Below are 13457 nucleotides of genomic sequence, written 5' to 3'. Positions count from 1 at the left end.
ACTGTAATGACAGATTGAAGCAACATATCTGGAGAGACTCAACAGTTTCACAGGGTTAAATGAAAGGTTGTAAAACTCTATGCCAGTTGGCTCCACTGTCTTCATTGGATTACTAAAATCTCTGACAATGCTTAATATAGTGTTATTTCTTTTTTACCACAAACAAGACCAAGTCCATTTTTTAAAAATTGCACATAGTGTTTTAATCCATCTTAAAGTGCAAAACTTTACCAGTATTTACATCATCAACAATGTTCGTATTATAAACAATTAGCTCCTGAAATTGTGCCAGACCTCAAGAGGGTTTCCAGAACCTAGGCTTTCCTCAGGAGGACTAGACAGCTGTAGCTAAGTTTGCATCAGAACATCACCCTTGCAAGGCACCACCTCTGTTCCTTTCCCATCAGTCAGAATGCTTCTAGACATGGCTTTTAGTCTGCATGTGCCTTGCTTCAAATACAGAATTTTAGAGGTGCTCATTCTGTATTATATCATTAAAACCTTGCCATCTTGTGTCAAAGCCTCTCCCATCCTTAACCTGGAAAAAAATGACATTAAGGAAGAAAATATGGAAAAGCCAGAGCCTGGAAAACTTACCTTTTTGGACTAATGGCCATACTGACTGAATTCAAACATATAGCTGCATTAGTCTACAAAATCAGCATGTAGAGAGATCTTGTAGCACCTTTGAGACTAACTGAAAGAAAGAAGTTGGCAGCTTAAGCTTTTGTAGACTGTGGCGGGATACAAACCGCCGCTTTGCAGCGTTCCCCCGCCGGCGCCATTTGCTCCGCGCGGGAGCCGCAGCATCCAAACCGCGCGACTCCCGCGCAGAGCAAAAAAGAAGCTCCATTTCGGAGCTTCTTTCTGCGGCGCACGGATGACGTAGTGAAGTGCCAAGGGCGCATTCGCTACGTCATTAGCGCCGCGACACGTCTGGACACTATGCGTCCAGTACGTAAAGATGGCGCCGGCCATGTAGAAGGGCCGGCGCCATCTTGTACGTATTGTATACGTACTAGGGTTAGGGGGGTGCGGAAGCACCGCCCCTTCCTAACCCTAGTACGTATACAATACGTACTATATGGCGGTGTGTATCCCGCCTTAAATTTATTTCCTCAGATGCATCTGAGGAAGCAGACTTTAGTCTATGGCCCTTATCACATGCAGCCTTACCATCGGCAAAAGGTTCTTTAAGCGTTCCAGGAGTGCGAAAGTGTGGTAGCCTGTCGCACTTCTAAAATATCATTGAGGCGTCCTGCTTCTCTCCCGTTGTCAAAGCATTTGCAAGCATCGAGTTTTTGAATAAAGGGAACTTCCATTATGAAAGCACATACTGCCAACTTCTTTCTTTCAGTTAGTCTCAAAGGTGCTACAAGATCTCTCTACATACTCATACTGGCTGAGACATTCTGGGAGCTGTAGTCCAAAAAGGTATTGTTCCCCACACCCTGGGAACAGTTGTACTATATCTTTTGACTGGTGTTGCCAAAAACTGTCCATCAGGAAGCACCCTCAGACAGCTAACCAAACTGTTCCCTGGTCCTTGCAAGATAGATGGGGTTCCTGCTATAGTGGGTCAGCAAAAGTACAGTGCTAGTCTTCTGCACAGTTTCACTCATAAGCAACAACCATGAGCCTGAATTGAGAGTGTCTTAGGAGTAGAACTCACCAGCAATTTCTCCAGTGCACACTCCATTGCAACACATAGGAAATGTGCAACAGGATTCCAGTACGCTGCTTCACTAATCTAAACAACATTAAGAAAAGGTGCCAAGATATTTTTTCTCCAACCGCAGTTGAAAGATAAATAAGCAGACCCTTTTCATCTTTTATAAACAAAAACCAGAAATACCCACTGTACAGGATTTCCCTTTTTTTAAACTTCCTAGCCAAATTTATTCAACTATCTTATACAATATTTTTTTCTTACATGAAGTTTTATTTCAATACAAACTTCACAGTGATAGCGGTGTTGTATGCTGAAACACACACTGATTTGAGAAAGCTGTCCTGCTACAGCTAGATATTGGCAGGAGAGCAGCATTATACAGCCTCACAGAGGTGGACAGGCAGGAAAGATAAGAGGAGGAGCTGAACATACTGATTAGAAGGAATTCAAGGAGAGAACAAAAACTATCATTTTAATAACTGAGAGTTAAAACTGAATATGGGAAATAAGAACAGAAGACAAAAGATTATTCTACTCAATCCACTATGTTCCTCCCAGCATGGTATTTACTCATACTTGCTTTTAGGAACATCATTCATTTGACACTTAACATATCTTCAGTTTCTGAAGGAATATGAACCTTTCCCATGTTTCATCACCTCTGGAGAAAAATGGAATTCCTGTTATTCTACAGAGATTCCATCCAAAGGTATGGATACCAAATGTGAATTTTTGGGGAAACAATATTCTTTACAGGTCTTAATTTATTCAAGAGGCATGACATGTTTTTGCCATGCAACAAAATCAGATTTGAATATAGTATCAATTAATTTGTAATGCAAAAAAACCCTAGAAAGGGTTAAGTAAGGATGTTTTAACTACTGGGCCAATGCCAATAGTACAGAGGCGAGTTATTCAACACCATCCAATTTCTAACATATGAATTATGGTCGTTAGGAAACACAGGAAATGCAGTTAGCACTGCCTAAGATGTGCACATCTCACTGCATTGTTTGCATATGGTTCATAAGGAAAGGCTAGTTATTTTTTAAAGGTAGGATGATACAGATTCTTGTTTATTAAAACACAGTGTCCCAGCTAGGATTGTTGCTAGTTACTTATTTTTATTATATTGCTCCTAAACCCAAGTCTAATTAATATTATGAATTCAGGACTTGACCACTAGGAGATACATAGTGTAGAAAAGTTGATTGAATTAAGGCAAAAAGATTTACAGAAGTAACTAGTTCATAAAAGTTTCACTTTGTTCCATATAACAAGAACTGCCAGGAATTATCATATTTATACCAATAAAGGGGAAGAAATTTAGTCTATGATGTGAAGCTGCAAAACTGAAGATTTGGAAGTTAAGAAGCATTTCTTCTTCTTTTTGAAAACAGGAATGTTCTGGAGTTGTGGATTCATCTTGGTATGATCATTTTTTCGATGGCACAGATAATGTGATCCCAGTTCTTGCATAAAATTGCAAGAAGGGTTACCGCAAAAAACGTGCCAATAATGTGGAAACGGCTTCTCATCATAGGAGAGATAAACTTTGCTATAGTGGAGACGCACACGAGGATGACAGTCATGAAAGCCAAGACGACATTTATACATTTCCCCAGTAGGACTTTGGCATTCACAGTCTCTGACTGCAGGGCTTGCTGTTCTTGCTGATGGAGTTCCAGCTTAGAAACCCGTGTCTGGCAAGATTCCAATGCTTCCTGTTGGCAGAAAATAGAAAGAAGAGGGTAGAAAAGAGAAAAAGGATGAAAAAGAATGAAAACAGATCTTCTATTCCATTCTTCTCTGATCTAATTAATGAAGGTCACCCAATCTGTGCATAAATTAACTTCAAAAGCCAATTTGCCATTTGTGTTGCAAATATATCAAATGTTCATGATATCGCCATTCCCTTAGAATGAAAGAGATGTGCAAGGACCAATGTTCATTCTCCAACTCCATGTCCATCAACTGACGGACAGCTTATGAAAGGCTATGTGAGCAATGATTTACACAGCACTTGTGAATGCTTTATTACTTTGTTCATTCTCAGAAGAACTTGTGCGAAAGTTTATACTATTTCCTACAGAGAACCTGGAGTTGTTCTGCTCTTATAGGAACATATGCAATTCCATAGATCCATCCTACGTCATTTGTGGAGGTCAGGAGTACAAACTCAGAATGTGGACACTATTTCTCTGAAATAATAAAGACTCTTCTGGCATTTTAATGATTTACATATGTATTATGGCATAGTTTTCTATGGACTAAAGTCCACTTCCACAAATATGTGAAGAGTTATCTTAATGGTGAGGTCAGAGGGAAATAAAATGGAGAAAAGTACAGAGGCATTCTCTTATCAACAATAACCAATAAAAAATGGTTTAAATCCAACTGCTAGTCCTTACTTAGAGCTGAGTAATGGAGTCAATTGTTAGTGTTATGTTAACTGCCTTTGAGTTGGTCTCGACTCAAGGCAACCTTGTGACTGAGACATCTCCATTTCTCCCTATCCTCAACTGCTCTGCTTAGGTCCCAGAGGCTCAGTCCTGTGACCTCCCCAATTGGCATGTGGTCTTCTCTTTCTGCTTCCCTCTACCCTGTCTAGCATTTTAGCCTTTTCTAGTGAGCCTTGCCTTCTCATGAAGTGGCCAAACTATGACAGCTTCACTTTCATCATATCTGCTTTCAGGGAGAGTTCAGACTTGATCTCTTCAGGAACCCATATGTTTGTCTTTTTGGTTGTCCAAGGTATCCTCAGCACTCTTTTCCAGCAATACATCTCAAATGAGTCCTCCCCCCCAGTCCAGCTCTGGCATCGAAATATGGTTATGGGGAATACAGTGGCTTGGACAATTGTAACTTTAGTGCTTTGTTGTATATCTTCACACTTTAGGATCTTGTCTAGTTCTTTCATGGCAGCCTAGTCCTTTCCTAGTCTTCCTCTTATTTCTTGACTGCAATCTCCATTCTGATCAGTCTTTGATTCTAGGTACAGGACGTCTTTAACTTGTTTGATTTCTAGAATGAATCTCTCTATATCAATACATCTACTCTATGGGAAAATGAGCAATCATGTTTAGGTTGTTATATGATAACACTTATATTCTTTCATAGAAGAGCTGGTGTGTGTGTGTGTAGCTATATAAAAGCATAAAAAAGAGGAAGGGGGGGAGAGAAAATATGGCAGAACCTTTAAGACTAACTGGTTTTTATTTTTGCATGAGCTTCTGAAGAAATCTTTTTTAATTTTCCCGTGACATCTGAATAAATTGGTCCACAAAAGCTCATGTGAAAATAAAAACCAATTAGGGATGAAACAGATATCCCTAAAGAGGCTTGACACCACCCCTTTGGTCACCAGATCAGGGCCACAGCAAACATATGCCACGGCCCCGATCTGGCTTTTTTCTGGCGCAAAATGCTGTTGCTTTTTGTGCCAGAAAAACGCCACCTTTTCCGCCATAGCCGTGGCTTTTTGGCGCTCCTGCGGTGTCTAAATGCTGCATCTCTAGAGTGCTGAAAAGCTGCCCCTGTGTGGGTAGCGGAGCAGAATAATGCCAGTTTTGGGGCGGTTTTGGGGCATGTCATGCATATGCCATGGCCATATGCCACTGGAAAGTCGCCGTATTGTGCTGGTACTGCCAATTTTCCTTTTTTTCCCCCCTCCCCCTTCCTTCCTCCTTTTTATGCTGCATGGGACTAATATGGCTACTTCTTTAAAGACTATATAAATATAAGGAGTTTTTAAAAAAAAGAAATACAAACTTTTCCCTGTTAAAGACATAGGACCTCTAAAAGAAATATATTTCAGCTGTTTCATGTTACAGTCTATCTTGAGGGTTCCTTTGTTCAAAAATGACCAATTAAAGGCAATGGCAGAAGTCTCTGACATGTTTTCCCACTGGTTTCTGAACAGATGCTTATGGATCGATGTAGTTCCACAGAAGTGTCAAGAAAGAGAGCTTGTTGCATGGCTCAGGTTGATTACAGAATGGAAGTAAGCATTTCAGTCTGAAATCCCTGCTGCCTCTGGTTCTCTCTAACAGACCATGCTGATGGCCTAAATGTACTTGTTAATCCCAACTAGAGCATATCCATCTAATCAATGGAATTTATATGTAAAACACTATTTATTTATTGACGTACCATTAGTGGGTTTACTCCAGCTGGGACTAACAATTGAACTAAGGCTAATATCTGTAATTCAGGATAACACATCCATCAGATGAAGTGGATTCTAGTCCATGAAAAATTATGCAACGATGAGGCCTCAACATAGTGTAAAAATCTGAATGAGGACCTACACTGTGCTGAGCCACATAATCCCCAATTTACCAGAAAGCTTCTGAAGCTTCTCCTCATGGCCATTCTATACTCTGCTGTGAGCATCCAGGCTCAGAAAAACATTTGGCTACTTCTCCATTTGTTGTTAGCTGCCCTTCAGCCGACTCTGATTTATGGCAACCCTGTGGATGAGATACCTCCCAGACTCCCTATCCTCCACTGTTCTGCTCAGGCCCTGCAAACCCATGCCCTATTGAGTCCATCCATCTGGCATGTGGTCTTCCTCTCCTTCTACCCTCTACCTTTCCTAGCATTATTGTTTTTTCTAGTGATCCACACCTTCTCATTATGTGGCCAAAGTACAACAGCCTCAATTTGATCATCTTGGATTTCAAGGAGAGTTCTGGTTTCATCTGTTCAATGACTCATTTGTTTGTCTTTTTGGCTGTCCACAGTACCCTAAGCATTCTTCTCCAGCTCTACATCTCAAATGGGTTGATTTTCTTTCTGTCTGCTTTCTTTATTGTCCAGCTCTCGCATCTGTACATGGCTATGAGGAATACAATGGCCTGGACAATTCTGACTTTAGTGCTCAGTTATATATCTTTACTCTTTAGGACCTTTTCTACATCTTTCAACTTCCCCATAGCCAGAGGCAAAATGATCACAGCAGTGCTGAGACCCCTACAGGACCCAGGTGGATCTCAGTGCTGATGTTATCATTTTTAATCTGGCTATGAGGTATAGCCAGATGTTTCTCCAGCCTGCTTGCCTGCTTGATGTGAAGCATGGAATGGCCATGCAGGGCAGCTTCAGTGGCTTTTCACTAAGTCAGTGGGAACTTTCAGTGCTGCACAGGAAGGAAGAGAACATCAACCTACACAGTAACCAAAAAGAAACATCCACATACATAAGGGAAACTTATGTGCGCATGTATCTCTAACAGAATTCTGGCTTAAGTATGTTACTTTCTAAGGTAACATAAAATCTCTGCTTTTTTTCCTTCAAGAACTTAATATGGCTATCCCTCTGCCAGTTACTTCTGAAAGAAAAAGTAAAAAATTATTTTTCAATTATGGTGGAAAATTACACGGGGAAGCATGAAGCTCATGCACCTCCAAAGAGACTAAGTTCATTCAAGCCCAAAGGTTCGTGATCTACTCCAGCAACTAATATTCTTTGAAAACATAAAGCAATCCTATTATTTGATATTTAAGGTTGATACCTGAACATCTCGTGAGCGTTCATAGGCTTGATATGCAACTTTTTCTTCAATACTTGCTAATTCTTGTTTCAAGTTGGCTGTTTCATGCTGATGAAGGTCTGTTAAATCATTCAGCTGATCTTCTAATCGCTCATACCTTCATAATAACAAAAATATTTCTTATTCTTTCATAGGAAATTTAATTAAAAGTGTAGACATTTTCATTTATAGATTGTCATCACTTTTCTTTATTTGAATAATTAGGTTCTTCCTGGATTGAAATTCTGAATTGGACACCTGAATGCAAGTTGTATGTTGTAATCTTTTTGGAAGTAATTCTGTTGTTGTTCATTAATATTTTTCCAGTTCTTTTTAATTTGTATGCAGTTGTGCAAACTGATTCAATAATAATAAACTTTCCCCCTCATGATAACCTTAACTTTAAGACTAAGGAAACGTGCAGCATGGCTTACACATTAACCTAATGCTATAATAAACATGTTTGCCTCATGGTAAAGAACCATGACCAATTTCCCTAGAACACATGTCTGAACAGTACAAATAGGAAAAAACAAACAAAAAACAATGCAGTTTCCAGTACTGTTACAATTTCATGGGGGACACTGGAAAAAGACAAAGGGAGGAAGGATGATTGTTGTTGTTGTTATTATTGTTGCAGTTGTTGTGTGCCTTCAAGTCATTCTGAGTTATGGTGACCCTAAGGTAAACCTATCATATGGTTTTCCTGGCAAGATTTGTTTGTATTGTTTGCCATTGCTCTCCTCTCAGGCTGAGAGAGTGTGACTTGCCAAGGTCACCCAGTGGGTTTCCATGGCTGAGCAGGGATTCAAAGCTTTAGAGTTGTAATAACATTCAAACCACTATACCACATTGACTATCAGGGAGGATAGATCAATCCTTATAAAAATGTTTATCTCTGTCCAGAATCAGTGCAACAGACAATGCAACATACATTACCAGACAAACAATGAACTATTATAGTATGCCTTAAATCCAAAATCACACTTCCTGTATTTGTTACTGTATTGTCAAATTATACAAGACAAACAAGGGATAGGAAATGAGTCACAATACCATTCTGTACAAGATAGCTGGATAGTGTCAAAGATGCTGGTATACTAAAGTCCCTGTACATTGGTGGTATTCTCTCATATCCAGCGCCGATTAAATTGGGACGTTTTCACCTCACCTCCCCCTGCAACATTCCATGATGTTCAAAATGTGCTCCAGAGCCGGAGTGGACATATAGACCGTTGGGGAAGGAAGCTATGGGGGGGGGGGAGGCGATTCCAGCAATGTTCCTGACGATGGGCATGGAGGCAGATGGAGAGAGTGTGATTTGGTGAGGTGGCCAGAAGAAAAAATGGGGGAGTTCCCAGAGCAGTCTCAATCCTAGTTTTCCTCATTTGCTGCCACGGTCAGAGAGAACATAACATATGCAACTTTGTCAGACCCCAAGCCTCCTCACAGACCACTAGGTCCAGGTGACATGTAGCAGCTCTGCCTTCCTGCCACTATCATCTCTGAATATAATGTCACCAGCATAAACACCACTCTGGTCACTTTTCTACTTCCCTTTTATTTATTTCTTGACCATCCCGCAGCAGCTACTTCCCAGAGTTTACTATTCTCATCCAACTGTGCAAAATATAACAGCAAAATGGCATACCTGTATCGTTCCTCTTGCAGTGTTTGAGAAATGAAGCCATAGTCTCTTTTGAACTGTACTTTTAAACTTTCAATGTCTTCTGCTAATTGGGATTGTGTTTCCTTTATCTCCCGCAGTTCTTCCAAAAGCATAGAAAGCTTTCCATGGCTGTCCAAAGCATTTGTTGCACTGTGGCTAAAAGACTGGTTTCCATTACTATCTGCAGAGCCAGATGTTCCACTTGAGCACTCATCATCACTGGTGTATTTTGGTTTGGCCACTATAGTGGCACTTCCACCATAAGCCCTTGAAGTAGTTTCTGGTCTGAAGTCATCCAAACTGCTCTTTAGGTGAGCAATATTGTCAGCACTACCAAACTTATTCCGGATCAGGTTTGCAAACTCCCTGGATTTGCTGAAAACAAACACTGGCGGTGTCAATGAGACACCTGGAACACCTGTTTTGCTGCTCTCATTACCTTGGCCAGTAGGACGGGATTTTCCATGGCCATCCTTTAAAGAATGTTGAATTTCTTTCAGACTGTCCTTGGAAGTATCCTTGTTACTTTTAGAAGAACCATTTTGTTCAATTTCCTTTAGCTTTCTGTGATACTGTTCTAATTTCTTCTGCAGCTGGGCTATGGAATGGGCAGACTTTTGGTTCTTCTTTTCAAAGACTTGTTTAATTCGCCCCGCTTGCTGTTTATCTGCACTGTTCACTAACTTCAAGTACTCAGCCACATTCCCATCTCGTACTGATTGTTCTATTTTGATCTGTTCAGTAACTTTCAGAATCTTTTGTTTCAGACTGTCTGCACTGAGCTTTACTTTGTGAAATTCAAACACGCCATCAGGAACATCAAAGTTGAGATTAGTGTCCGAACCGCCTCGGCGAATATTAAGAGGCAAGCTGAGAGTGTTCATGTCATGTCTTTCGACCTATAAAAAAATTGAACATTCAAAATGAATAAACCATTGCATGTGAAATCTCCCATGCACACATAGACAGTCTAGGTAGTCTTCTATGACTTCTAAGTAGAAATCAACTTATGACCAAACAACATGACAAATTTTGTGGAATATATGCATCTGCTGCAAAAATCAGAGAAAGAAAACAGTGTTTTACTCATATACCTGTATGTAATACTACTATAAATACACAAGTTACAAAAACACAAATACTAAATGACTTTGCTTCAGAATAGTAAATACAGATGAATTTAAGTACAGTAGTTCAACAGTTGCTATTTGCTTACAAAGCTTTAAAAATACTTAACATAAAAATGGCATATCTATCTATCTATCTATCTATCTATCTAAAATCCCAGTCTTTGCTTAGTTCTATTAGCTACACAAACTGATTATACCCTCCCTTTTTGTAAACTAAACTATTTGCAACCATATTACTGACCAAATGTTTCTGGTTTCCAACCATATCTAAAAGCACTGGCCAACTGTCACTTACGCACAGCCTAAGCAGTATTTTAAGACAACTAAGGAGAAATAAACTTATGAACACAAAGCACAACAAAGCATGGCAAAGTTTTTCCAACCCCTCCAGAAGATTAGGCACATTTGACAAGAATATGGTACTTGTAAACCATAGTGCAACATGTGCTTTTGTATATGCCTGATTGAGTTTGATCTCGAATGCTATCTGGCAGCCAAGTGGAAAAGCTGTAAGAAAATAAGCAATCTGATCTACAGTCCAATCTGCCCATAAAAAGAAGAAAGTACAATTTCCAATGTTGTGGAAGGTTTTTTTTAAACCTAATTGATCACTATCAAGTTTAATTTTATTTTAATATGAACTGGGTGAAAAGCTTTTAAAACGTTCTTCAAGCCAAAGAAAAGGTCCACATCGTTTAATGTACTGTGTCCATGCTACAATGTATTAAATACTTTCCACATTGGACTCTATAAAAATGATCACATGCTGAAATAGAAAAGATAAGCAATATTAAATTGATGCCCTATTACAATAACAAGGAATACTGATTATCCAAGAGTGTTTATCTAAGCAAAATATAATTCCCATAGATAATATTTAAAGATCCTGATACAATGCATCAGCTTGTGTTGAGTGTGTGCTGCTGTAGACACTATTGCACTAGGATCAGAAGCTGGAAACAAAGCACGTAACATAATTAACTGTAATAAGTACCTTTTTTGGTAATGAGACTATAACAATATCTCATTTCAAAATGAACATAAAAGAGGACAACTTCTCCCTCCTTGGTAATAACTAATATTCTTTTCTAGTTACTTTTAAAATTACATTTAAGGAAACTTTAAAGCATTCTGTTCATTCATGCCATTCTCTTCTCAGTCCTATATATGTTTCCTAAAAAAGTGATGAAAAAATAACAATAATCAAAACAAGTGAAAAAAGATATCATAAACACAAAGGGAACTATTTTTGGAAGGTTGCAATGAGTTATACCAATTAATTAACTAGTTATACCAATTAATTTTTAAAGTACATGCTCAGATTATGTATTTTGCAGTGCACAGGACATGCTCATTATGACAGGTTTATGCTCAATCAGTTTTTATATTCAAGTTGTGATATACTTACTAGAATGGATTTAGAATGCAAATAGCCCTAAATCCTATGTTAGCCCCAACAAAAGAAGACCCACTGAATCAATGGACTTTGTACAGTTGTGGGCTGACTCAGTTTTCACTGATTCACCAAATCTAATCTGGATTTAGGCTATGACTCTACAGACCAAAATTCAAATCCCCACTCAGCCATGGAAACCCACTGGGTAACCCTGGGAAAATCACACAACCATAGCATCAGAAAACCTTATGATAGGTTCAAGTCAGAAATTACTTGAAGCCATACATTGGCCAAAATACCCCAAAGGCACCAGATCCTATCTAATCTTGGAAGTTAAGCAGGGTCCACCCTGGTTAGTACTTGGATGGGAGGCACCAATGAATACCAAGTGCTGTAGGCTACGTTTCAGAGGAAGAAACTGGCAGAATCACCTCTGGGTATTCCTTCTCTATTCAAACCCTATGAAAATCACTGTTGCTGTTGTGTACCTTCAAGTCATATGTACCTCACGCTAACCCTAAGGTGAACTTATCGCTGGGTTTTCTGGGGCTCAGTGTGTGTGACTCACCCAAAATCACCAAATGTGTTTCCATGGCTGAGCACAGAATTAAACCCTGATTTCCAAAATTATAGACCAACACAAACCACTATACCACACTAGTTCTCTTCATGGGATCGCCATAAGACAACAGGTGACTAGAAAGCACATGCATCCATGCATGCACACATACGCACCCTGCCATTGTGATTCATTTCACGTAAAATAGATAAAATTCTATATGGGATATGTTATGAAAAAACTGCTACCTCTACATATTTCCCAGACTCTTGACTGATCAGAAACCGGCAGTATCCTCAACAGGAAAAATGAAATATCAGTATAATTACAATTTATTTATATCATTCTTACCATTCTGTCCAGTTGTATTGTGGGAAATGAACCTATTTCTGCCTTTCATTGTGTTTAGCCAATAGGCAAAGCCATTGACCACTTGATATTTTTTAGGATTTTATGGATTATAGAGCCCCTTTTTCTCTCTCAATTTTACCTCATAGTAGTAACATTGGCAGATATAACTGCAGAGTGTGAGATGTTAGAGAGAAAGCTGTTGTATGACAAGGTCTGGCAAGGAATAGGGATAAGTGATTCAGAGAACGATTCAGAGGAGGAGGGCATGGTGGCATGAGGTGTGTTGTGGGGTACAAATGCATGGAGGGAAGGGTGCAGTGATAGAATGTATTGCAAAGGGAAACAAGGCAGGAAACAATCTGGTGAAGCATGAGGTGTGAGGGAGAGAGGTACAGGAGCACAAATGAGGAAAGAGGAAGAGAGGGTGGTGGCACAGTGATAGAAGGTAAAGAAACAGGATTGGAAAAACAGCAACAAAATGTCAGAGAGAAAGTAAGGGAGGTGTTGTGATATAATGAGCGGTTTATCAAGAGTACAAGGTGTTGGTTATAACGTTTAAAGGGTTAGGGAGGGATGTAATGAAATATTATTGTATTGTATGGATATTTTTAGTGTAAGCCACTTTGATCATTGGAGAAGCAGGATATAAATAATTTATCATCATCATCATCATCATCATTCATGGCTTGGGTCCAGTTTACTTACGGGATTGACTTCTCCCATACAATCTGCCCCACACATTGAGGTCTTCTGCTAAAAACCTACTGCAGCCAGCAAAAAATAGGCTGGCAGCGGTTACCCAGAGGACCTTTTCTTCGGCGCTCCCAAGTTATGGAATAACCTGCTGGAGGAGATCTGACATATTGTCAGCCTTGACTACTTTAAAAAGGCGGTCAAGACATATCTCTTCCAGCAGGCTTTCTCAGACTAGCCTCTCAGTGGCCTCCCATCAACTGCCCCTCAAATGTCCCTGCTTAGTTTATAATTAAAATGTATTTTATTGTGGATGGGAGGGTTTATGGGTTATGATGTTTTACTGTATTTTAATGTTGTTTTATGATTGTTAGCCACTTTGATCTGCTTGGAGAGGCGGGAAATAATAATAATAATAATAATAATAATAATAATAATAATAATAATAATAATA

The 13457-nt window shown here is 39.3% G+C and overlaps 1 protein-coding gene across 3 annotated transcripts in view; it reads right to left on the bottom strand.

Moving 5' to 3' along the window:
- Nucleotides 1-1104: 1104 nt before the first annotated feature.
- TMCC3 (transmembrane and coiled-coil domain family 3) overlaps nucleotides 1105-13457 on the bottom strand; it is a 134672-nt gene continuing 122319 nt past the window's right edge. For all 3 annotated transcript variants that reach the window (XM_042467360.1, XM_042467362.1, XM_042467361.1), the window contains exons 2-4: nucleotides 8857-9773; nucleotides 7188-7323; nucleotides 1105-3396 (exon numbers count right to left, since the gene is read on the bottom strand). In XM_042467360.1, coding sequence (XP_042323294.1) covers nucleotides 3094-3396; nucleotides 7188-7323; nucleotides 8857-9773 — 1356 coding nt within the window. In that variant the 3' untranslated portion in view covers nucleotides 1105-3093. The remainder of the gene's footprint in view (nucleotides 3397-7187; nucleotides 7324-8856; nucleotides 9774-13457) is intronic.

The sequence above is a fragment of the Sceloporus undulatus genome, chromosome 5 (assembly GCF_019175285.1).
Source record: "Sceloporus undulatus isolate JIND9_A2432 ecotype Alabama chromosome 5, SceUnd_v1.1, whole genome shotgun sequence".
In the NCBI taxonomy this organism is placed as follows: domain Eukaryota; kingdom Metazoa; phylum Chordata; class Lepidosauria; order Squamata; family Phrynosomatidae; genus Sceloporus; species Sceloporus undulatus.
This window is presented reverse-complemented; position numbering and strand designations above follow the sequence as displayed.